General features: G+C 38.4%; 1 protein-coding gene across 1 annotated transcript in view; it reads left to right on the top strand.

Annotated features, from left to right (window-relative positions):
• The window catches only part of TTC27 (tetratricopeptide repeat domain 27), a 117,797-nt gene extending 95,698 nt beyond the window's left edge, over positions 1–22,099 (top strand). Inside the window, exons 14-20 of the mRNA XM_057415459.1 lie at positions 874–972; positions 2,232–2,284; positions 7,134–7,299; positions 13,375–13,572; positions 17,666–17,777; positions 18,367–18,467; positions 21,867–22,099. Of these exons, the coding sequence (XP_057271442.1) occupies positions 874–972; positions 2,232–2,284; positions 7,134–7,299; positions 13,375–13,572; positions 17,666–17,777; positions 18,367–18,467; positions 21,867–21,989 (852 nt within the window). The 3' untranslated portion in view covers positions 21,990–22,099. The remainder of the gene's footprint in view (positions 1–873; positions 973–2,231; positions 2,285–7,133; positions 7,300–13,374; positions 13,573–17,665; positions 17,778–18,366; positions 18,468–21,866) is intronic.
• Positions 22,100–23,653: the final 1,554 nt, after the last annotated feature.

The raw sequence follows: 23,653 nt of genomic DNA on the forward strand, positions 1-23,653 counted from the left end.
TTTTTTTTGCACATACCTGAGGGGTGATAAAATATCATTTCATTGCTATAGTAGATCAAAGGCAATGAACCTTTTTTTTGTTTGGCTTCATTTGGGGGTTTTATACAGCTACCATGTTTGGGGATCAGATGTTCTTTTTGAGCTTTCTTAATTGTCTAGCACACCAGTGCTTCAAGTATGTTCTCTTATTCTTAATAATCTCCTTTGTTTTTAACTGTATGATTGCTTAGTCTTTTTAGACCCTTTTTGAATGACAGTATGCAGTTGCTCCAGGCTTTGGAATGTCTTGTCTTTAAATGTGTCAAGTCTTCTGCAGACCTTTACGCTTTAGCTGCCCCTTTTAGTTTTTTGAGTAGCTCTTACATTTCATATCCTCTGTATTAAACGAGATACTTTTGTTTTTGAAGGACTAGTAAATCTAGATGGGTTACAAAGTGTCTTGTATGGCAACTTTTTGAACCTGATCGTTCATACTGGTCGGGATCAAGGTGTAAGTTCTGTCTTCTGACTAGCTTCTTCAAATCTAAAAAATTTACCCTTGGAATTTCATTTATTTAAGGTATTTACCAGCCTATGTGGAATTACTGAAATCGTCCTGTATTTTCTGGGATTTCTCCTTTCACAGCCTTCCAATATCCTCCAGCATGTTACCTTCTCCGTTTTAGTGAAGTATTCTGAGATATAATCTTTATACTTTTTGCCTCCTTATTGTAGCATCTCCTGAGGGTCTTGATTTAATTCTTACCCCAGAGACTTTTTGTCTTGTTCTTCATGTCTATGAGAGTAGTGTGTGTTTGAGCATCCAGGCAAAATTATTGCTTGTGTGCAGAAATATGTATGTGTATCTGTAATCATTGTTTTTTTTCTCTCCAGTTAGGTGTATGGTTTTCCTTGGGCTGTGCATACATTGCTTTAGAAGGCTATGAAGGTGCTGCCAAAGCATTTCAGCGCTGTGTGACATTGGAACCAGATGTACGTATTTTTCAACAAACGATTTAGATGGCTTATCTAAAAGCAACAAGGATGTTTTCATTATAAACAAGCAAGGCAATAATGAAAAACTTGTTTAAATGTTAGCCCTTCAAATAAATTAAACTTGTGCATGGGTATATATTTTTGTCATGAGGCATCATAAAAATACTTGCCCAATACTTAACTTCATCCAAATATATATATATGTGCGTGAATGTTAAAATATGTTTGAGCAGAAATTCCTTTATGCTTGTATACATTGCTAGAAAGAGGGAATGAATAGACTGTGAGGAGTGCTGAAAAGAGATAAAACAAAAAAAAAAAAATTAAAATACTTACTCCTCTAATCAAATTTTCCTGAAGGAAAAATAATAATAAAAAGGTGAGTGGTTGTCTGTGTCAGGTGAATTTGTAGCTGTATAGGTCACAGGGAGACTGGAGCCTATTAGCCAGGTTTTCAGGATGCAGGGGGCAAGCATGTACAGTGTTGCCATATGAGTGTGACTGTGGCCTGAGGTAGCAGAATGGTCATCAGAATTACCTCTCAGCAATGAACCGGCAATACTTTTGTCAAAAATCCTCACTACCAGCATGTTGCTCACATGCTTCCTACTTCATAGAAACTTATATTCATTCTTTTCTTTTGAGGAGAGAGCAATGAAAGGTGACAGAGTATTCTTTTTTCCTTTATTGCGGCTTCAAGTTTACAGCAGTGAAAGGCAATGGGCAGGAATCATCTTTGTACATGCCTCTGCTGGTTTTACCAGAGGAAAGACTGTAATTCTGTAATCCTTTTCAGCTACAACAGTTGATAAACATGCTGGAACTAACCCTGCTAGTTTTGTCTGAGATGCATTAGGAGATAATTCAGATGGTTTTTTCCATTAAGAGTGGTGCAGGTAAGTAGCTTTCAGCTAGTGAGATGTGATGAGCTGCTGGGAGCACCGACCTCACCCATCATCTCAGCTAGATCCTGAAGAGAGTGCCTGTTTACAGTTTAAAATGAAGGCAAGAGCTGACTTGGTGTATTCCAACATGAAGGCAGTTAATTGGTATTCATGTACGTGATTGCTGTTTTAGTCAGTAATATTTATGTATTTCTATTTTAATATCATTTCTATTTTAGGGTAATATTTTGGCTGCTTGTAGAAAATATGCATTAATGTGTATGATTAGTGAAATATTTCACAGTCATTTAATTTACGTATTAGCAGTAAGCCTTAGTGACTTTTTTTTTTGTACTACTTTTATCATTACAGAATGCTGAGGCTTGGAACAATTTATCAACTGCTTATATCAGATTAAAACAGAAGTAAGTACTGTAAATGGATTAGAAGATACTGCTTACAAAATAAGTAATTGGGATTTCCTTTTATCCCATGAGATTTTATTCTTATTGTGTGATTACCTCATATTTTGTAATTCTTATTCCTTCAATTCTCATTCCCAGGTTGGATCATTGATAACCTATTTCATTTTACAGGAACTGGAGCTTCATAAGCTTTAGAAAAGTACCTCTCCTCCTACACTTCTTTTTCTTGTTAAAACTCTTTGTGATGTAGTAAGTACAACCAACGCAAAATCTTAATATTAAAGTTGGGAACTAATTTGACTAGGAAGTTAAAAAGATACATCCATTTCAGGCAAACTTATGTATTCAGGCTTATGTCAATTCATATTACGTTAATCTCAGTAGATTTAAGGGGAAAACACTCTTGTGATTTAACATGCTAAATACATACAGAACTTGTGACGTGTTTGTTGTGGTATCAAAAGCAGTAAAGGGGGAATGTTTCTGACCTTTCTTCCACAGGAATCCCAAGGAAGAGGAGTATGTGTACAGGAAATCTTAAGTCATGCAAGTATTACATGCAGATAGGCAAGTGTGGCCTGTATTTGCTGTGGAATAGGAAATTCTTGGATTATATGTATAGTCGCTTATAGAACAGAATCATAGAATAGTTAGGGTTGGAAAGGACCTTAAGATCACCTAGTTCCAACCCCCCTGCCATGGGCAGGGATAACTCACACTAAACCATGTCACCCAGGTCTTTGTCCAGCCTGGCCTTGAACACTGCCAGGGATGGAGCATTCACAATTTCCTTGAGCAACCCAATCCAGTGCCTCACCATCCTTACAGTAAAGAACTTCTTCCTTATAGCAAATCTAAACTTCCCCTGGTTAAGTTTTAACCTGTTACCCTTTGTCCTGTCACTACAGTCCCTAATGAAGTGTTCCTCCCCAGCATCCTTATAAACCCCCTTCAGATACTGGAAGGCTGCTATGAGGTCTCCACGCAGCCTTCTCTTCTCCAGGCTGAACAGCCCCAGCTTTCTCAGCCTGTCTTCATACGAGAGGTGCTCCAGTCCCCTGATCATCCTCGTGGCCTCCTCTGGACTTGTTCCAACAGTTCCATGTCCTTTTTATGTTGAGGACACCAGAACTGCACACAATACTTCAGGTGAGATCTCACCAGAGCAGAGTGGAGGGGCAGGATCACCTCCTTCAACCTGCTGGTCACACTCCTTTTGATGCAGCCCAGGATACGGTTGGCTTTCTGGGCTGTGAGCACACACTGAAGCCGGCTCATGTTCATTTTCTCATCAACCAACACCCCCAAGTCCTTCTCCGCAGGGCTGCTCTGAATCTCTTCTCTGCCCAACCTGTAGCTGTGCCTGGGATTGCTCCGACCCAGGTGTAGGACCTTGCACTTGTCATGGTTAAACTTCATGAGGTTGGCATCAGCCCACCTCACAAGCGTGTCAAGGTCCCTCTGGATGGCATTCCTTCCCTCCAGGGTATCAACCAAACCACACAGCTTGGTGTCATCGGCAAACTTGCTGAGGGCGCACTCAATCCCACTGGCCATGTCAGCAACAAAGATGTTGAACAAGACCGGTCCCAACACCGATCCCTGAGGGGCACCACTCGTTACTGGTCTCCAGCTGGACATTGAGCCATTGACCACAACTCTTTGTGTGCGGCCATCTAGCCAGTTCTTTATCCACGGAGTGGTCCATCCATCAAATTGATGTCTCTCCAATTTAGAGACAAGGATGTTGTGTTGGACAGTGTCGAACGCTTTGCACAAGTCCAGGTAGATGACGTCAACTGCTCTACCCCTGTCCATCCGTTCTGCAGCTCCATCACAGAAGGCCACCAAATTGGTCAGGCAGGATTTCCCCTTAGTGGAACCATGCTGGCTGTCACCAAGCACCTTGTTGTTTCTCATGTGCCTTAGCACGCCTTCCAGGAGAATCTGCTCCAAGATTTTTAGTTTAACCGATTCTCAAAACAAGGGATATCTGTAGTAGCTCATTTCAGCATAACTTATTGTAGAGGGCAGACTGAGTGATGCTGAAAGTGTAAATTCTTATTTTTCAAGACTTCTAGGAAAAAGAAAAATAAAATTGGGGTAGAATTGAAAAAAGAAAACAAAAATAAGGTATTTAATTGAATCATTTTCTTTTGCTCCCTCATCAGAATCAGACTTTAGTCCAGCCAGGCTTTTTGCATTTGGTTAAGGCTTAGTGGATTCTCATACAATAAATACAAAATCTTAAGTTGTTTTGAAAAGTATATGCAAACAACTTGCTGACACCCAAATAAAAGGGGGTTTCTTGTTTTTTCTTTAAGGGCGGTTTTTTTTTAAAGAGTCCACAGGTTTTGTGTATTCTGAATTTCCTCCAGAAAAATTAATTGTGATGAAAGTTTACCAGAAAAACTTCTCTGCGTGCCAGGAAGCCTTTGAGATCTGGATCTCATGTTTCTCAGAACAAACTGGGACTGGCCATCTGTGCTTTGCGTAAAATCCTGGTGATGCACTGGTAGTGCCTGCTGTTTCCTGTTTAGATATGAAATGGTTTAACTGTTGCCCCAGTTAAGGATAATCCATTATTATATGATTCATTAAATACATAGGGTGTTTGTTTTGATAACCTGGAGGACCTTATTAGTGTAGCAAGTGATTTGAAGAATACAATTTCCATCCCTCAGGTGTCTTGTCTGCGTTTCAGAGTTCCATCTGATTGACATCTCCCCTCCTGGTAACTTGTTGACTTTTTTGAGAAGATGGGGGAGATCATACAGGCTAATCCTGCAGATGTTGTACAGCAGTTTCAGATACAGTATCTCAAGGTGATTGGGGTACATCAGTCAGCCAGAGCATCTTCTAACCCGTCAGAGAGTTGTGGCAGATCCCAGCTTCCATTGTAGCAATATCCACAGAGGAAGGAGCAAGTCTCTGTTCTTTTCTAGTATAATCTATCAAAGTCATGGCTCGAAATCCCTTGCTAAGACTGCTAACAGTGGAGGAGACCTAACTGTTAGTATGTTCACTTGGCAATATCACGTATATCAGAAGAGAACAGGGAGTGAACATGGAAAGATCCTGCCTGTGCCAAATGACCTGGTTTTCTTCAAAAATTTTGCTCTATTGGTCAGGTCTCTTCATATGTATTTGGTGACTCTTTTAATACTATATGCTTAGATTGGTAGTTATTTATATTTTTCCCTGACCCAGTCATTCCAAACTTTTACTGGCCTTATCCATCGGTTAGATATTCCCTTCTCCTGACTGGGATATTTACACTCTTCTGGGTCCTGTTTTTGAAACTCAACCAACAATTTCTTTGAGCTGTCTTACTTTAGACAGCGCTTTTAGCAACTTACTCAAGCAATACAGCAAGTGAACTGCAAACTTTGAAACAAGCCATCTTTGTATGATCTTTATTAAGAAGAGACTTACTGTAATACCTCTCCAAAGAAGATTTTTACTGGCTTGGGAAAACTCTGTTTCAAGTTTTCATTTAAAGGAATTTATTTCTTTGTATTTGTTCTATATATCATGACTTCCCAGATGAGAGTAAGCTTCAGTCTCTTAAAGTCCCAAGAACCATATCATTCTGATTCTTTAGCAAAGCTGTTTTTATAGTTTCTAATTTGTTCAAACTTCTGGCAGTATGTTTAAAGCTTTAAGCAGTAGGCACCCAGACCTTAGTAACATGTGCATCATATTGCATTAAGATTTCTTACTTTTATGCCTCCTTTCCAGCACCTTTGGTTGCATGTTGCATAGAAGGTCATACCTCTGTAAACTGTAGGTCAGCAGCTTTCAGCCCATACTCTTGTTTTGGCCAATCTGTCTTATGTTCCTTACCAGAGAATTCCATTACCTCTCTCCTTGAGTAAGGGAATGCTAGAATTGCCTGCAGTGGATCCATGTGGAAAAATAAAGATGCTTCCATACTTGACAGTGAGTTTATAGGAATTATGCTGCCCACCTTTATTCCACAGCCCTTCTTCCTGCCGCAGTAAGATGATACACTGGACATCACCTTTGACGAGGGACCCTAGTAGTGTTTGGGGCCACTCTTGACAAATTTGTACTGAGCAGCGCAGCATCAGGAAACAGAGTGAAAATAATGCTGCCAGCTGGCATGAGAAAAGAAAAAAAAGGTTGAAACTGATGGGATTCTGTGCAGTGGGTGTGCACCACGTGCCAATGTTTGAAATAAATCACAGTCACTATTATTCTGCATCTGCAGTGAACTCAGTGATTTTATTTAATGTGTGTTACAACTGCAGCATAAATAAGCTTCTTTTCTCCTCATTCCAGTTAAAAATTCGGAAAAGCAGATGCTGACATAGATGGCGCAATTGTCATCATTTTTTTGACAAATGTAATTGTGACTTTTTTACAAGCACTTTTTACAAGGGCATGTATCACAGGACAAGAGGGAATGGCTTTAAGCTAAATGAAGGTAGATTTAGGTTAGACATTAGGAAGAAGTTCTTTACTGTGAGGACGGTGAGACACTGGCACAGGTTGCACAGTGGTAGCCCCATCCCTGGCAGTGTTCAAGGCCAGGCTGGATGGGGCTTTGAGCTTGGTCTAGGGGAAGGTGTCTCTGCCCATGTCAGGAGGGTTGGAACTGGATGATCTTTAAGGTCCCTTCCAAACCAGACCATTCTATGACTCTATGAATTAACAGTATTGAAAATTATAAACAGTAACTTTTACATGGCACTGTTTTCTAAATGCTTTTTTTAATAAGCAGCTTTTTAGTTGATACAATGGCAGATAATTATAGTTTAGAAATCTTCGATATTTAGTCTTTAATACAGAATCTTCTTTTCTCTACTTTTTTATTATTGATTAGAATCAAAGCATTTCGAACCCTTCAAGAAGCTCTCAAGTGCAACTATGAGCACTGGCAAATATGGGAGAACTATCTTCTCACCAGTACAGATGTTGGAGAGTTCTCAGAAGCAATTAAAGCTTATCACCGGCTCATGGACTTAAGAGAAAAGTACAAGGATACACAGGTGGGTGTCGTGGTTTAAACCCAGTCAGGTAATTCGTTCGCTCACTTCCCCCCCTTTCTTGCCCTCCCCCTGCTCTCGGAGGGACGGAGAGGAGAATCAAAAGAATGCAACTCCCATGGGTTGAGATAAGAACAGTTTAGTAACTAAGGTATAACACAAATCACTACTGCTACCACCAATGATAATAATGATAAAGGAAATAACAAGGGAACAGAATACAACACCTCACCACCCGCTGACCGATAACTCGCCCCCCAAGCCCAACCAAGCTCTGACCGATACCTCCTCCAACCCTGCAGTCTCCCAGCCCTTCCGGCTAACTCCCAGTTACATCCTGGGCATGACGTGCTGTGGTATGGAATACCTCTTTGGTCAGTTTGGGTCAGGTGTCCTGTCTCTGCTTCCTCACAGCTTCCCCTCCTCCCTGGCAGAGCATGAGGCTCACAAAGTCCTTGGCCAAACCAAAACATCTCTATCAGCTCTGTTCCTGAGCTGAAAGTCAAAACACTGCACTGCACCAGCTACCAAGGAGGAGAAACATGACTGCTACTGCTGAACCCAGGACAGTGGGGAAACTTGCATGTTAAGGCATCCTATATGTTCATTAATTTCTGCTGATAACGGTTATCAGTAATCATAGTACGCATGCCAGTGAACTCATGTAAGCAACCCATTTAAATGTTTGAGATCTGAACCATAAGGCTAAGTATTTAACATAAAAATGGACAGAAAGAAAAACTTTTGCATCCAGCTTTACCTCAGACTTTGTGGAAGGCCAAATATGAGCGTTGAGGCTTAAGATCTATTCTTAAATCAAACATAATGCATAAGCCCATCTGTCCATAGTGTTCCTGCATATCTTAGTATCAGAAATCATATAAATTATTTAGTTTAAAGAAAGGTAAGATTTTCTCATGCAGTTGAAATTTCCACAAATGAGCTTTTGAAAGTGAATTAAGTTTCATTAGATTGATTGAACAGATAAAATAATTATGGTTGTGGAAATGTCTCATTTGTTCATGGGGAGCAGGGATGTTAAAAACTTTTTTCAGGTTACCTTTTAATGAAATTGTACTTGAGCACAATACTCATTCTACCATAAAACCAACATAACATTATGTATAAATAAAATCCATTCAGTTTGGTATGGCTGAACATTAAAAGGTCTCAAACTGTCATTTCACTAAAATGTTTCTGTGGAAAATAGTCTTATATATGGTGAAGATTAGCATGTTTGGCAACTATGGTGTTGTGGCACTGGTCAGTCCTGTGTGTCTACTGCATTATTTTAGTCAGATTGACAAGTGACGAGGAATAGAACTTTCTACATGTATTTGTCCATTTTTTGAGATGACACAGAATCCTATTAGTGTGTTTCACTAATAATTAGTGTTGTATAACTCTTCTCATACAACTTCTGTCATTTTTACAGAAGTATATATGCTATGTATCCTAACTTACGTGTTTTTTTATCCTGATTTTAACTTCGAAGTCTGATATGTAAAGTGCTTTATGGATTTCATCATAACTTCTAATAAACTTTCCTCAATTACAAGGATTTTACTACTCAGCCAAGTAAAAATTCAGAGTCTGATTAAAGAGCTTCAGAAAGGCTCTAATTGATAATCGTACAAGGAAGAGTATTCCCTTAGCAAAAGAAAAACAAAACCACATAAAAGTAAAAGCTTCTGCTGAGATTGTTTGCAAAGCTCACCATTAATTTCTGAGCCTCTCCCATTTGCCATCTGGTCTGTTTTAAGTAGAGATGCTCAATAACCCTCTTGTGCAATTGTATTTAACAAAATAAAAGAATGGAATGTATGTGGAAGCATACACCTCTGTTTCCATGCTAACATAATACGGTCTTCCCTCAAGTTATCGCTAGTATTTGTAGTTGTCATAGATTTGAATTGATAGACTACTAAGCTAGATGCCATAGTGATGAGAAAGAAGGTTGGAATTTAAAAATACAGAAAAATAAATATGCACAGGACTGGAAGCAACAAGTTGAGTCATTGATTACAGTTCCTTGTGAAAACAAAGCCGATCACCTACCACTTTTAACATAATCATCATTGCAAAATACCCCGTGTGAAACTGAATGCATCAAGTAAGGGCGTGCAATTGAATATATAATTTGAAATGTCCATGCTTGTGTGTGGACATCAGATTTTGTTTTATTTTATTTGAGCACAGTATGAAGTCATATTCATAAATCACTAATTTCTTATAGTAACAGTAAGGCATTCATATCTTCATTTGTGGTTTCTGGTAGGCCATTGATGTCTTTTTGTATCAGACTTCTGAGTACGGAAGGCCGCTTTGGGAGACTTTGCTTCTAAGCTATTTGAGTTATTTAATGATGTCATCCTTGTGGCAAAGGTTCAGGATATCGTGAGGCTTGAAGATATGTACGTATAGATTCTGCAGGCAAAATTGAACAAGGAAAAGCTGAAGGGCTCTTTATAAATAGGCAACAATGCAATAAAAGATTACAGCAAAGGGCATACTTTCAAAAGCCTCAGTTTCTTTATAGCATAAATGTTATAAGCATTCTTTCTTTCCCTCCTTCCTGGTTCTTAAAGCTCTTCAAATTTCCAAATTCTTTTAATGATCATGAATCCTAGAGAAATTATACCTTAAAACCTTTAATACAGATTTATGTAACTAAAAAAAACGAAAGCTCACTAAATTGTCTCTAGTTTCAGCTAGTAAATCAGTCACTAAAAAGGACCCAAGGAGAAAGCCCTACCTGTTGTAATCATCACTTTAACCTCTGAATTAGTGTGAGATGATAAATATACCTGAAAAATTTCATACAACTTTGCACCACATGCATGCTTGTGGAGACAAGCAATGTTTTTTTACTTAGAAAGTTGCAGTTCTGTAAACAATAAACTTACTTTGTGAATGGAAAAGCTGTTTTGCTACATGGCTTTCGGAAACCAGATCTTCATCCTGTGCTGTCAAAAAACATTCAATCAAAAGTATGGACAAATGACTCTTTTCTGCAGTTCTTGAGAATCTAGCAAAGATTTTTGTTACCCTTTCCATCAAATATCCGTGTTTTAGCTGTCCGTATTGCCAGACTGTTTCTAATAAAAGGCTTCAAGAGCATGTTCCAAGGGGATTTTGAGGAGTGAGGTAAGGAATTACTAATTTATGGAGCTCTTCTTTTAAGAAGCTTCGTAATGACAATTGTCTTATTATAAAGCTTTAATTTGGGAGGAACATAGGGAAAGCTCATAAACTGCAGATAATGTCATTTTGGATCTGGTATCTGAGGGTTCTGTTCTTACTTGAACGTTGTCAAGTTTGATTAGTATTAGTGAATATTTTCACCAACTGAATTTTCATATGAAAATAGCTGTTTGGAGAACAGTTGTGGAATGACATTAACTGATAGACATCACAGAGTTTTAAAACTATTTGGTTTGTTTCTGAGGTTTTGTCCCATGGTTTCTTTTGCTGAGTTTTCAGTCAATACACATTATTCACAAAAGTGAAGGAAGAGGAAAGCAGATTGTGTGATGTCATGCTAAACACAAACTCAGCACAGTGATCATATGGAGCCCAGTTCAGTAGAAGAAGCATTTAAAAAATCCTTGTGGGGGATCCTGGGCAGCAGAGCATTGCTGTAGTAGTTTAGTATGTATGGCAGTTTAAAATCTCACAAAGGTAGGAATTAAAGTTTAACACTTAAGACAACTGTCTAAACGGAAAGTTCTTGTTACGCTGCTAATACTTTTTGAAGATCAGCATAATACACTTGCAGCTTGAAATAGCTTTATTTAACAACTAGGCACAGCTAAAGTAATATTAACGATTCATTACTGTTTAATGGACCCTTTAATCCAGGCCTTCTCACTAGTTTTATTTTAACTGTTGTAGTGTTAAAGCTTACATGATGAATTACAAAAAAGGAGATAGATTATAAAGATGAAAGTGTAAACCAAGCCTGAACTCTGTGGGAATATGGGTAATTTTTCAACTGCTAAATCCCACTGTCTGGGGAAACATTTATTTATTTATTTATTTTCCATGTGCAAACAAAACATCATTGTCTTTAAAATTCTTCATAACTGTACATGATATTCATGTGAACTAACTTTCTGGACCTGAATGACCATTTTGTTAAACTGTGAAATTGATTGAGATGTCATACAATCCGCAGAACCAGTTCTAGTTCCTTTTCAAAAGAGAACATAGTTTAATGCTGCTTTTTATACCTCTTCTCTATTTCTTATTGCAGTGCTGTACTAATGGAAACGTCAATACTTGCTCATGTTTTTCTAGCAAATCCTTATAGAAGACCTGATTGGTTTAATGATAGGGTTTAGTTTCTAGATTCCAAATCACAAATGTAATATGAATTTTAGAACTTTTGGACTATTAATAGTTGATCATGTTTTCTATTATCATAAGTGAAAATCTGAATGTTTTAAAAGAAAGAACATCCAGTTTGTTGTATCATTTTACAATTTGGGGAGAGCTGTTGAGCTGATGTTCAGATGCTACTGTGATTTCATACTTGAAACAACTTTTCTTCTATAAAATGACTCAATTGAGTCTGAAAAGATACCAAGGAGATGCACATTTTTTTCACATTTTATGTTGCATAGATTTATTTCATAACATCACCAGCCATTTTGATTTATTTGGGTTTTGACAAAGATTTCCTATATCTGATAAAACTCAGTACTTAATTACTGGGATGTATTTTAATTGAGTCATTGTACAGAAGAAAATTGCTTTAGGAAAATGACATCACAAATATTAAACTGAATATGTTTTTATTATAATATACTTTTGATACTGTTGTAATTTTTGCATTACTTTCTGTCAGTAAACCATGTCTTGATTTAGGAGGGTGCACTGCTGTCCTGCTTTTACTAGAGTAGTGATATACCTGTGTGGTTTGGGCTACTCGCACATCATAATTGAAATAGGCTTTAATTACTGTCTTGATACTACTGTTGCTATTAATGTGATTACATTGTAAGTATCACATGGACAAAAGTGTTGAAACATTAAAGCTGCCAAATTGTAGCCTCATGAGTTAGGAACTACAACATGAAGGTGTTTTTATACCTTTTGTTGGCCTATGTTAACTGCAAGCCTTATGACAATTCTGTTTTGTTCGTATCTTGTTTCTTCCCCAGTTTCTGCATCTCACACACCACACCTGTGTGACAGGTAGCTGTCACTTAAGAAGTCACAGCTTTTTGGGGAATTATTTCCTTCTAATTCACCATATGATCCAATATCTTAATTTACATTTGCTGTCTCATCTTATTGAGAAGGAGCTGAGGCATGGCAAAACTGATTTTCAGTGTTCATTCTGGGACACAAAGACTCAGGTCTTTTTCAGGGACACTTGGTATTTTGTAGGATTTTATACTTGCAAAGCCCAGCTTCCATTTAGCTCACTATCACACATGCTCAGCATTTCTGCAGGTCAGATCCCACATTCTGTAGCCAGTGACTCAGGAAGCATGGCTGTTTAATGGGTGCTTATAAAGTTTGATTAAACTGACTTGACTAGTAATTCAGCACAGACTTTCCCAAGGGGGTATTCAGTTGCCTCCCAGTTTCCATTTCATCCGCTGTATATCTTTCAGTTTCTACACATAGTTAAATAGAGGTCTTATAAACAACAGTGTCTTTCATTACCTGAAATTATCTGGTTCTGCCTGTTTACTGATCTTTTTATAACTGTATTATCAAGTGAAAATATCTTTAGGATACTGCCACAATTTCCTATTCTGTTCTTTTTCCTGTTCCATTCTAACCTGTCATGGTAACCCAAATTTTTGTTTTAGCTCTTTGGCCTCTTCACAAACTTTAAAATCTTAAAGGTTAGGTTTAAATTAATTGAATTACACCCCTAGTAATGCATTTCTTAATAAATACTGTATTGTCATATGGTACTATATTTTTATTTTACTGGATCATTAACAGACATGAATTATTACAGATATTATATATACTGATGGTCATTTGAGTTAAAAAAAAAAAAACAAACAACTTTCCTGTTGCCATTTTTATTGTTGTTTTCCTTTTTTTCTTCTTAAGGTGCTGGCTATTCTGGTCAGAGCAGTAGTGGATGATATGGCAGATCGCGCTGGAGAAGTAGCCAGTGGATTAAAGGGGAAATTGCAAGAGCTCTTTGGCAGAGTGACTTCACGAGTGACAAATGATGGGGAGATCTGGAGACTTTATGCCCGACTTTACGGAAATGGACAGAATGATAGTGGTGAAGATATTGAAAAGGTAAATGTGTTGTGAGGTGTATGTTTTTATAGATACACACTTATGGTATAAACATTCTGTTGGCTAACTAACTAGGGCTATAGTAAGATGTGGTCTTGTTCCAAACATGTTTTGGTTTTAGTTTTTCTTCAAGCTTATTTTCCGTTTTTCAGGTTACTGCAGCACACATTTTTGTTATCTGACAGGAGCAAGATGTTTTACATCAGGCTTTATGGATTTTAGAAAAATTTTTCTCTTTTATCAGTGTTTCTTTTTAAAACATCATGTGACAACATATATGCTTTGTCTTGGATTTGTATTCTGAAAATTTTCTCGGCAGCAATCTAATGTTTATATTTAATAGTGGTGCTCATTATTTTTTAAATCAGAATCTGTGATGCTAAAACCAAGTTATTTCAGTTCCTGGAAGAAGTGGATCTTAATAGCATGATCCAGTGGCATCATAAGCCATCTATATTCTTGTCCTGGGTTCAGCAGTAGCAGTCATTTTTCTCCTTAGTAGTTGGTGCAGTGCTGTGGTTTTGATTTCAGCCTGGGAACAGCGCTGATAACACCGATGCTTTTAGTTGTTGCTAAGTCATGTTTAGTCTAGGACTTTCTTTAGTTAGGACTTTCTGAGTCTCATGCTCTGCCAGGGAGGAGGGGAAGCCGGGAGGAAGCAGAGACAGAACACCTGACCCAAACTAACCAAAGAGGTATTCCACACCACAGCACGTCATGCCCAGTATATAAACTGGGGGCAGTTACCCAGAAGGGTTAGATCACTGCTGGGGTTGGGCTGGGTATTGGTCGGCAGGTGGTGAGAGGTTGTATTCTCTTCCCTTGTTATTTCCCTTATCATTATTATTATTGCTGGTAGCAGCAGTGATTTGTGTTATACCTTAGTTACTGGGCTGCTCTTATCTCAGCCTGTGGGAGTTACATTCTTTCCATTCTCCTCCCCATCCCACCAGGAGTGGGGTCAGAGGGAGGAAGGGCAGGGAGCGAGCAGGCGAGCTGCATGGCTGACTGGGCTTAAACCAGGACAATTCTTCTTTGCAATCACCAAGAAAAAATACATTTAGAGTTCCCAGAGTAAAAGTACTTTGTCCTTACTTAGCTTAAAATTGAATAATTCTATTTAATTCCTAATCTATGGAACCATTGGTTTCTCTTTATCCATCTCTAGTTTTGCTACATTAACTTCCATCTCTTGTTCCTATCACTTCCCAGGTAATCAAGTTGACTGCATTTCCAAAATAATCACTCTGTGCTGCTTGAAGTGCTTACTTTGTTTTATGCTGCAGTGTGCTTCGCATTTGATATTAAATTTCCAAAATTCAAATGGTCTTGCATTTTGCACTGCAAAAATTATTTACGGGTTATCAGATCTTCACTGAAGCTGACAATATACAAGGTCAGCATTCAGTATTTTTCCTAATGGCCTGGGCAAAAATGTCAATCTGGAGGACTGTTTGTCACTTGATGTCAAGCATCTCAGGCAGGTGGTTGGGGCTACAAATCGTATGTCTGTGGAGTTAAAATTTTTAGGGCCTTGCTCATTAGTTTCCTCTTTATGCTCTGCCCTGTGAAATGCCTTGTTTAGTCATTGACAGTGTCCTTTATCCCTCCAATTCCTCCCTTTCTTCCTTCCCTATTTTTCTTTACTGCTGAACAATAAAAGGGATTTGGCCTATTAAGAATTCAGAAATACAGACACTGCAATATCCTGTAATATATCCTCAAATTCTTACTCAGACATGCAAAGTAGCAGAGGTCCTGTCTATACTGTAAATGTAATCGTTTCAGAATCTGGTTACATCACAGTATTTTTTACTAACCCAGTTAAAAACATGGTTTTAATTTGTAGAGGAGACAGGACTTTGTCTGTGTTTTCCTAATCAGACTGGTTATGGGGCTCGCTTACGGCCTAGCTTGGCCTGCAAAATGGAATGATGCTTATAAATACTTAAGATATGCTTACATGTGTATCCCAATATCGTGGTATGACAGATATAGATCATGAAAGTGTGAAATTGCCTGCAGCCACAGCATATTCATTTACAGTGTAAAATTAATTTGCAATAAGTTAGCTAATGGCTGGTGGCTTTTCTGCTATTATAAATTAAAAATTTTAAAAACAACATTTATTTGCTTCACTGCCACAGGCACCATCATGTGTCAGTCGGATAGTAAGTGGATATAACTATCCATAGAAAAATTCCATATGTATCATTGCAGTTTTCCACCCGTGGTCATTATGCAAAAGGCCAGTGAATTCTGAAAGGACATTGTCTCATAGAATGAATCACAGAATAGTTTGGATTGGAAGGAACCTTAAAGATCATCTAGTTGCACCCCCCCTGCCATGCGCTGGGTCACCTTCCACTACACCAGGTTATTTTTTACTATATTTTGGCATTGTAAAACAAAGATATGGCAACAGATCTATCACAGTGTCATGTACGCCCTTACAAAGGTAGGGTTTTACTTTTATTCCATAACGTAGTACCTTATTTAGTGCAAATTTAATTATATTTAACCTTTTTTTTTTTTTTCCTAGCGTTGCATTTGAAAGAATAACCTTTTATGTCTGGCTATTGTAAAAGGTGGATTGATTGCTGGGATTTTTTGTCTTTCCGTTCTGCTGCCATGTCTGATGCCATGAATTACTAGAGTATAGTTACAATTCATAACAGTGCTTTGTGAATTGAATTAGACAGGGTTAACAAGTTAGGAGTGTAAAACTATTGAAGTATTGGGTTTGAAAGCCTGGTTTCTTTTCTTTAGCTTTGTATATATTTACTCTTACAATTTTACATATCTGACCTGCCACCTCATTCAGTACTTCCTTCTTTCCTATGCTGAATGCAGTCCTGTCCACCCCCTTCCCACCGAGGAATCTTTCCAACATTCAATTTTCCTGCTGATCCGTACTCAGGCTAGTTACTAACCCTTCTGTTACTTGAACTTTTCCCAGCTCATAACGGTTTCCTTCCAGGATAAATCCAGGTTCCAGAAGTGCAAACAAACAACCCATTAGATTTGAATTCTTTCGCCTCTCTGACATCTGTCAGCAAACCCCCCCTAGTTTGCTGCAATGACTTAAGACACATGCAGACTGAAATCAGACTGCTGTAAAAACTGTTGTTCCTTCTCTTGGAAGTTCTGGCCAGCAGAAGCAAGAACTTCCACCAATTATAACATAGGTTATTATGAAAAAAATTGATTTGCTTTGCTTTGCTTTGACTTAATACACATCTACTGTAATTTACAGTAGCATGAGCAGTTCAGTCACCTATGCTATAGTGTGATTTGAGCTCCAGTGGAAGAAAGAAGTTGGAAACTTCTGGGGTGACGACTCCCAGATTTAATCTTTGTTCAGCAATCAGAAGCCTTTATTGTGCTCAGGTACCTGTACTGCACTGAAAGGTTTTTATTCCTTTAATATGATATTTAAATTCTTTTAAAAGGTAATTAAAGAGTTGTCATTGAACCAAGCCATGTAACTTCTGGCATGTATTTGTTTTGTATTTCTGATGCTCTAAAAAGAAAACACAACTCAAAAGCAAAAATTAATTTCTTCTGCCTTTTTTTCCCCCCTTCCATATTGCTTGCATTTATTTTTCCTGTTCACACTGAGAATCAGAGCTTTATGGCAGCTAATAGCTGTGTCTGTAAAATACATTATTCGCCAAGAATACATATACAGAAAGAAGTCTTTGATGTATTCAGTTATAATTTTTTTAGGTGCAAAATTGGTGTTCAAAGTGTGAGTACAAGTATTTTTCCATTTTTCAGGTGCATTTAATTATGATGACTTGGCAAACATGGGTCACATCCATCAGTCTAGACAGATTTTTAGAAGATAAAAATTAGACACATGTTACTTTATATGCCTCTCATACTTGGGATGCAGTATTGGTGAAGAACATCTGTGTTACAGCTGGTGATTACTGTTGCAGAGAAGGACACTACTCCAACTCAAGGAAATCAAGCGTAGTAAAGATACATTCATTTTCTGGATTGAGCATTAATTTCATGGACACTTAGAACTAAATTAGTTTCATAGTTTGCTTTCTTACATACTGATCATTTTTTCTCCTGCTTGCAGTCACTGCAGTATCTCAATAAGGCACATAAATGTGAAATTCAATCAAGCAATTGGGAGAAAGATGTATCTTCTTTTAAGGAAGTGGTGAAAGGAGCCATAGAGATTGCACATGGTATGTTCTACCTGAAAAGAACTTTTTTATTGATGAAGAGTGTATAAAATATTTATTAAGCTTTGTAATAAAATAATAACACACTTTACACATTAAATTTATTCCTACTATTGGGAGTCCTCTAACAGAGAGCATGTAAAAATATACTTGGAATGAGGCAGAAATTCTGTTGTGTGAGTCAGTAAATGTATGACTAGTAAACGTGATCCAGTAATTTCATGGTCCAGCAATTTCTTAATGCAAGTGAAAATGCATCTATAGTTCACTGCAGTCCTCAAATATTCACATAAGTTTGATTGACTTTGCCAGTCAGGAGATGGACAAAACTTAGACTTGCTAAGACTATTCACTGTGCTGTGATATTTATGTTTAAGAGGGACACATATACCTGTTGGGCTTAGAGTTACCTTGTCAACATTGCTTAGCATTCTGTCTCTTTTTGTTTGTTCTGGGCGATATTACATTAAAAAATTGAGTATGAAAGGTATCGAGATTTATAGTTAAATGTTGATGTATATAAACTACTGCTATGGAGGTAATGCTTTTTTCTTGGCGGGGGGGGGGGGGGTGTCCTGTGTTTGGATTCTAGTGGCTATAAAATGCAGCAAGAACAAGTCTAATCATCAGGAAGCTTTACAGATACTTTCTTCAGCTCGGCTCAACTTACGTGGCTTGTCAGCCAAAGCAAAGGTAAGAATCTTTGAAAGGTAGGAAGTTGTGTTTGAAAGCTAGGAATCTTTGTTCTTTTGCTATAAACCATTTCTACATTTTGAATCAATTATAGATGAAATAATAGCTGTCTGTCTCAATGCATCATCAGATGGACATTCACCTCCATTCTGTTAAGGATTCCGGTTTTAAGTAGATGTTTATTTCCCTTCTTCCTGCTAGGCTTTGATTGAAATAAATCTGTTTTTCTAAGAGATAGCATTGACATTTTAGAGTAAGTTAGAATTTTACTTAAAATAATGGGCAGTTTTGAATGTTTGGAAGAAATCACTCATTTCAAGTATCTTAAGTATTTTCAAATATCATTCTTATGTGAGTAGTCATGTGGGAAGTACGGCAGGCTCAGAAAGAATGGATGTAAACCTGCAGAAAGGACCAAAACATATCAGAACTACTTTGCATCACTTGAAGTGTTTTAAAAAATAATTATTTATTAAAAGACTTAAGATTTCAGAAAGAATAAAGGAACAGTGAATATTTCAATAAGGTTTTCATGGTGGATACCCTTCCAATTCAGATACTAATTTGTTGGAAAATGTCATCGTTTGAATCATATGTTTGGTTTTTGGAGTTGTGCCTCCATAGCTAGACACCCAAAGAGCTGAGTCTGTTTCTGCACCACTATTATCCTGATTTTACCTTTCATCTTACAACATGAGATACAGTTATTGTTTAACTGAACACTGATCTGAAATACGTTTTCATTCAAAATACACTTAATGTCTTCAAGTATTCTTTCTGGCTGTGTGTGGGATTTAGTAAATGTGAATTACAGAGCATAAGTTTTATAACATGTGTGCTTGTGTTACAAAGTGTTGATCCATCATCAGTGTGCTAAACTTGGCTCACTCTCTTTGAAGTCCTATAATTTTGAGGATAAAAGCCTAAGAAAGTTTTATAAGCAGACACAAGCTGGCTCTGTAACTGCACTTTTAGATACTGGCATGCCAAAGTCTGTGGAATGTAGTGAAAAAACGTCATAATATGTATGTTTTGTTGTGATTCACAGAATGGTTGTAAAAAAAAAAAAGTGTGTAGAGTGTGACTGTAGAGAAAACAAAACTACTTGATATGAATTATATAAATACAAGTACAGGTGGTTTATATTATCCAAGATCATGCAGTATCTGAAATATTAAGAATAGGTGAGTAATAAATTTTATCATTAATTCCTGAAGGCACTAATTAAATGAGCATCTATATTACTGACAGATCATGGTGCCTCTGAGTTTTATGACACTTCTGAGAAAACTGACATGTTAGAGATAAATCTGTTGGTATAACCTCACTGTTTGTGCATACTTTCCAAGATGCCATCTTATTTTTAATATGAAGTCATATTGAATTTCCAAAGTCTTGTGGTTTAAAAACTCAGTCATCTTCTGTGAGATCCTGTGCACAAACAGTTCAGTGCTGTTTATGCCTGTCCAAGCGTGACATTGTTGCCAGTTAAATCAGTATTAGTGTGGAGTTGTTGGTTGGGGTTTGTTTCCTTTTTTCTTTTAACAGAAAAGAAAACCTAAAAAAATGGGCTAGGAGCAGATTCAGTAGTTACAATTTCATAAGGAATAAAGGAATGGTGAAAGAAACTTTTAGAAGATAAGGTTTCAAAATTTTGAGGTCAGGATATGCAATTGGAACAAAACAGTAATTTTTGTACAATGTTGCTTCTTGGACTTCTCGCCTGTCCTGGGATCTCCATCTCCAACATTCCAGCTGCTGTGTCGTACTAGACCTATCATGCACCCACAGTCTGCTGAAAGCTGCAACTCAAAAATGTGTTGTTAATGGGCTTCTGTCTGTATGGAGCCTTCTGGGGAGTTGCATTTTCTGGTAAATAGCATAGTGGGCTCTTTTCTGCTCCTTGTGCCCATGCATCATTTGGATCTGACAGGTGGGGGTCTCTGAAAAGGAGAAAGGTCATGGAGTTGTGTCGTAAATGCATGAAATGTGGGTACTGTTGTGGAGAAACATGAGGCACAAAGAATAATGGTGCATGAAACTTCCCCAGGCTGCATGTAGTTGACTAGATCTCTTGAACTGGGGGGGGGGGGGGGGGCAGATAAAAAATTCTATCATCCTGATTTATTTCAGCTGTCTTAGCCAGAAAGAACCAAACTTTTTTTGTCACATTCCCAGTGTGAGGTTTTGGGGCTGAAAGTCAGAAAAGTTTCTCTGCTACTTGTAGCAAGAATACATGCCTATTTTTGTTTAAGATGTTCCTTTGTTCAGTGACAGCACTGTTCTGAGGCACATTGAAGACCTTGGTTCAGGCCTTTTAAGTAAATTCTTGTTTATATATGTATCGGCAGTGTCCCATTATGTTTTGGTGATGTAATGATGTACAGATGTATTATAGAGCGATTTTGTTTTCTTAGTTTGTTTTTGTCTCTAAATATACACTTTCCCTTTATGTCAAATGAAGTGTTAATCACTCTCTCTTTACATAATAAAGGGGAAACATATGTTTGGGGGGGGTGTTTTCCTCCTCCCATATTTCTCTGAATTGGTACTTCACACAGCCTCCATGTTACTTCAGTCAAGTGAGAGGTCCTGGCCTTGCAATAGCAACATGTTCTGGTGCAGCATGCACAAAGCTCCAGTCTGAGCTTGCCTGTCTCAAGGCTTTAGAAAAGTCTTTAGCGTTCCTCTCTCTTGGTTTCCCTGTAAACATATGAAAATTAAGATTGCTCATGAATTAGCTGCTTTGTGTTCCTGTTATTGTCTTAAGGTCTTTAAGAACAAACTATTTTTATTACCCTGTAGTGTTTTGTTTGCTCTTGTATAACTTAATTAAACGCAGATTAATATCTCCACCCACGTACGTCTTCACATCTAATGTTAAAACATATTTATTAGAGGTTTTGGAGAAAATGATGCAACAGAACATGACACTGGGAAAAATGGCCATTAAAACTCACAGCTCCTAATTTATCAGCAGGTGAGTTTGTAAACTGCAGTGACATTATGTGAGATGCTCTTCTAATTTGAGTTTCATAGTAAACTCCTTTACTTTCAATGGCATCAGGAGTCAGCACAGGCAGTCAGGCCAGAGCAGAAACCCACCATCTACAGGAGGAGGATTCAGCCCCTTTTGCAAAATTTCAGGTGTGGGGCACAGACCTCAGGTCTATATGTGTGTGTGTGTGTGTGTGTGTGAATGTATGTAAAGATATATATATATATATGCTACTTATTAGCCACAAAATGGCCTTTTTAAAGAGAGAGAGATAGGTGTCATCATGGGTACCAAAAATACAAATGAGGGATAGTGGTGATGTATTTCCTGTATTGTCTCTGTGCTGAAACAGAGAAGCTGTATGTATATATTAAAATAATGCATTTCTTTTTGTCATGCAGCAACTTTTTGTAGATGTAACAAGTAATGAAGTTCACAGGGAGATAGCTGATGAGGTGACAACTATGGACAACATGATTGCTGAACTTCAGGAACTGAGCAACCAGCTGAGAGACCGGTGCTGACATATGGACCAGATTTTGTGACAGGAAGATGATAATGACACGTTCCTTTTGCCACAGTTTTAAGACCAATTCTTACGCAACAATACTCTCAATAAACATATTTCTGTACAGCGCTGCTCTCGTGGTCAGCTTTGAGTTCAGGCTGCTTTTTAAGATTCTTACCTGCTCTCGCTGTCTTGCGAAGTTCCGCGTTTTGGATTCTCAGGCTGGGAACAGAGTTACTTGTATGTATGAGGTGATTATTGAGGGTTAGTTCTGCCTGACTGCATCACACTCGGGTGCCAGACCTCTGTGGACACCCCCCCTGTGCTGCTTGTGGGGGAGCAGGAGGGACACTAGGGAAGGAGCAGAGGTAGGAGCTGGGCCTGTCACCCTCCCCAGCGAGGTGCACAACCAATCAGAGGGTGCATCCGTCTGCTGCTGGCCAATCACAGGCGCTGTAAGGCTGGCCCGTCAGTGGTGAGAAGCTGAGGTGAGGGCAGGCTGCCATGGTGGGGAGCGCAGTTGGGACTGGGGAGGCTCACTGGGTTGTCAGGGACTTTCGGTGTTAATCAGTGTTAACTGCTTCAGAGCAGTAGGAGTGGTGTTCTGAGAGTAAGAATTTCATCTTTTGTTATTCTTGTAATACAACTGAAGTAGCAGGATGCTTGCTGTGTTAGGATTTGCAAACAGTTATTTAAAGGAGTATTATATTAATCAAAAATACGCAACTCGTGGGCAATAGACTAGCACTTCATTTGGGCCTCTTACAGGCATGGGGAATTCCCCCTACTGAAGCAGCAATGAAACTGCAATCTAGGATCAGTTTGGGTTGGAAGGGAACTTAAAGCTTACCCAGTTCCTACCTCCCTGTCATGGGCAGGTACACCTTCCACTAGAACAGGTTGCTCCAAGCCCCATCCAGCCTGGCCTTGAACACTGCCAGGGATGGGACAGCCACAGCTTCTCTGGGCAACCTGTCCAGTGCCTCACCACACCGATAGTAAAGAATTTCTTCCTAATATCTAATCAAATCTACCCTCTTTTAATTTAAAGCCATTTCCTCTTGTTCTATCACTGCATGTCCTTGTAAAAAGTCCCTCTCCAGATTTCTTGTAGGCCCCCTTTAGGTACTGGAAGACTGTTATAGTCTCCTTCCCTGGAGACATTCAAAACCTGCCTGGACACATTCCTGGGTAACATTATCTAGGTGTTCCTGCTCCGGCAGGGGGATTGGACTAGATGATCTTTTGAGGTCCCTTCCAATCTCTAGCATACTGTGATAGTGTGAGCCTTCTTTTCTCCAGGCTGAACAAGCCCAGCTCTCTCAGCCTATCTTCATTAGGAGAGGTGTTTCAGCCCCCTGGTCATCTTCGTGGCCTCCTCCAGACTTGCTCAAACAGGTCCACGGTTCCCTCAGGACCTGCAGATGCATCTCATCAGGTCCCATGGACTTGTGCACTTTCAGGTTCCTTAGATGTTCCTGAATGTGACTGGGTGGTTCTTCATTCTCCCAGTCCTTGCCTTTGCTTTCAGTGACTTGGGTGGTGTGGCTGCAGCATTTGCTGGTGAAAACTGAGGCAAAGCAATCATTGAGTACCTCTACCTTTTCCATATCCCATATCTCCATTTTTAAAATACTTATATCTGACTAAACTTGACTGAGTTATTTTTATCTAGACTAT

This window comes from Pezoporus wallicus, unplaced genomic scaffold (assembly GCF_028554395.1).
Source record: "Pezoporus wallicus isolate ANWC-B61680 ecotype Strahan unplaced genomic scaffold, APGP_CSIRO_Pwel_v1 contig_5352, whole genome shotgun sequence".
Lineage (NCBI taxonomy): Eukaryota > Metazoa > Chordata > Aves > Psittaciformes > Psittacidae > Pezoporus > Pezoporus wallicus.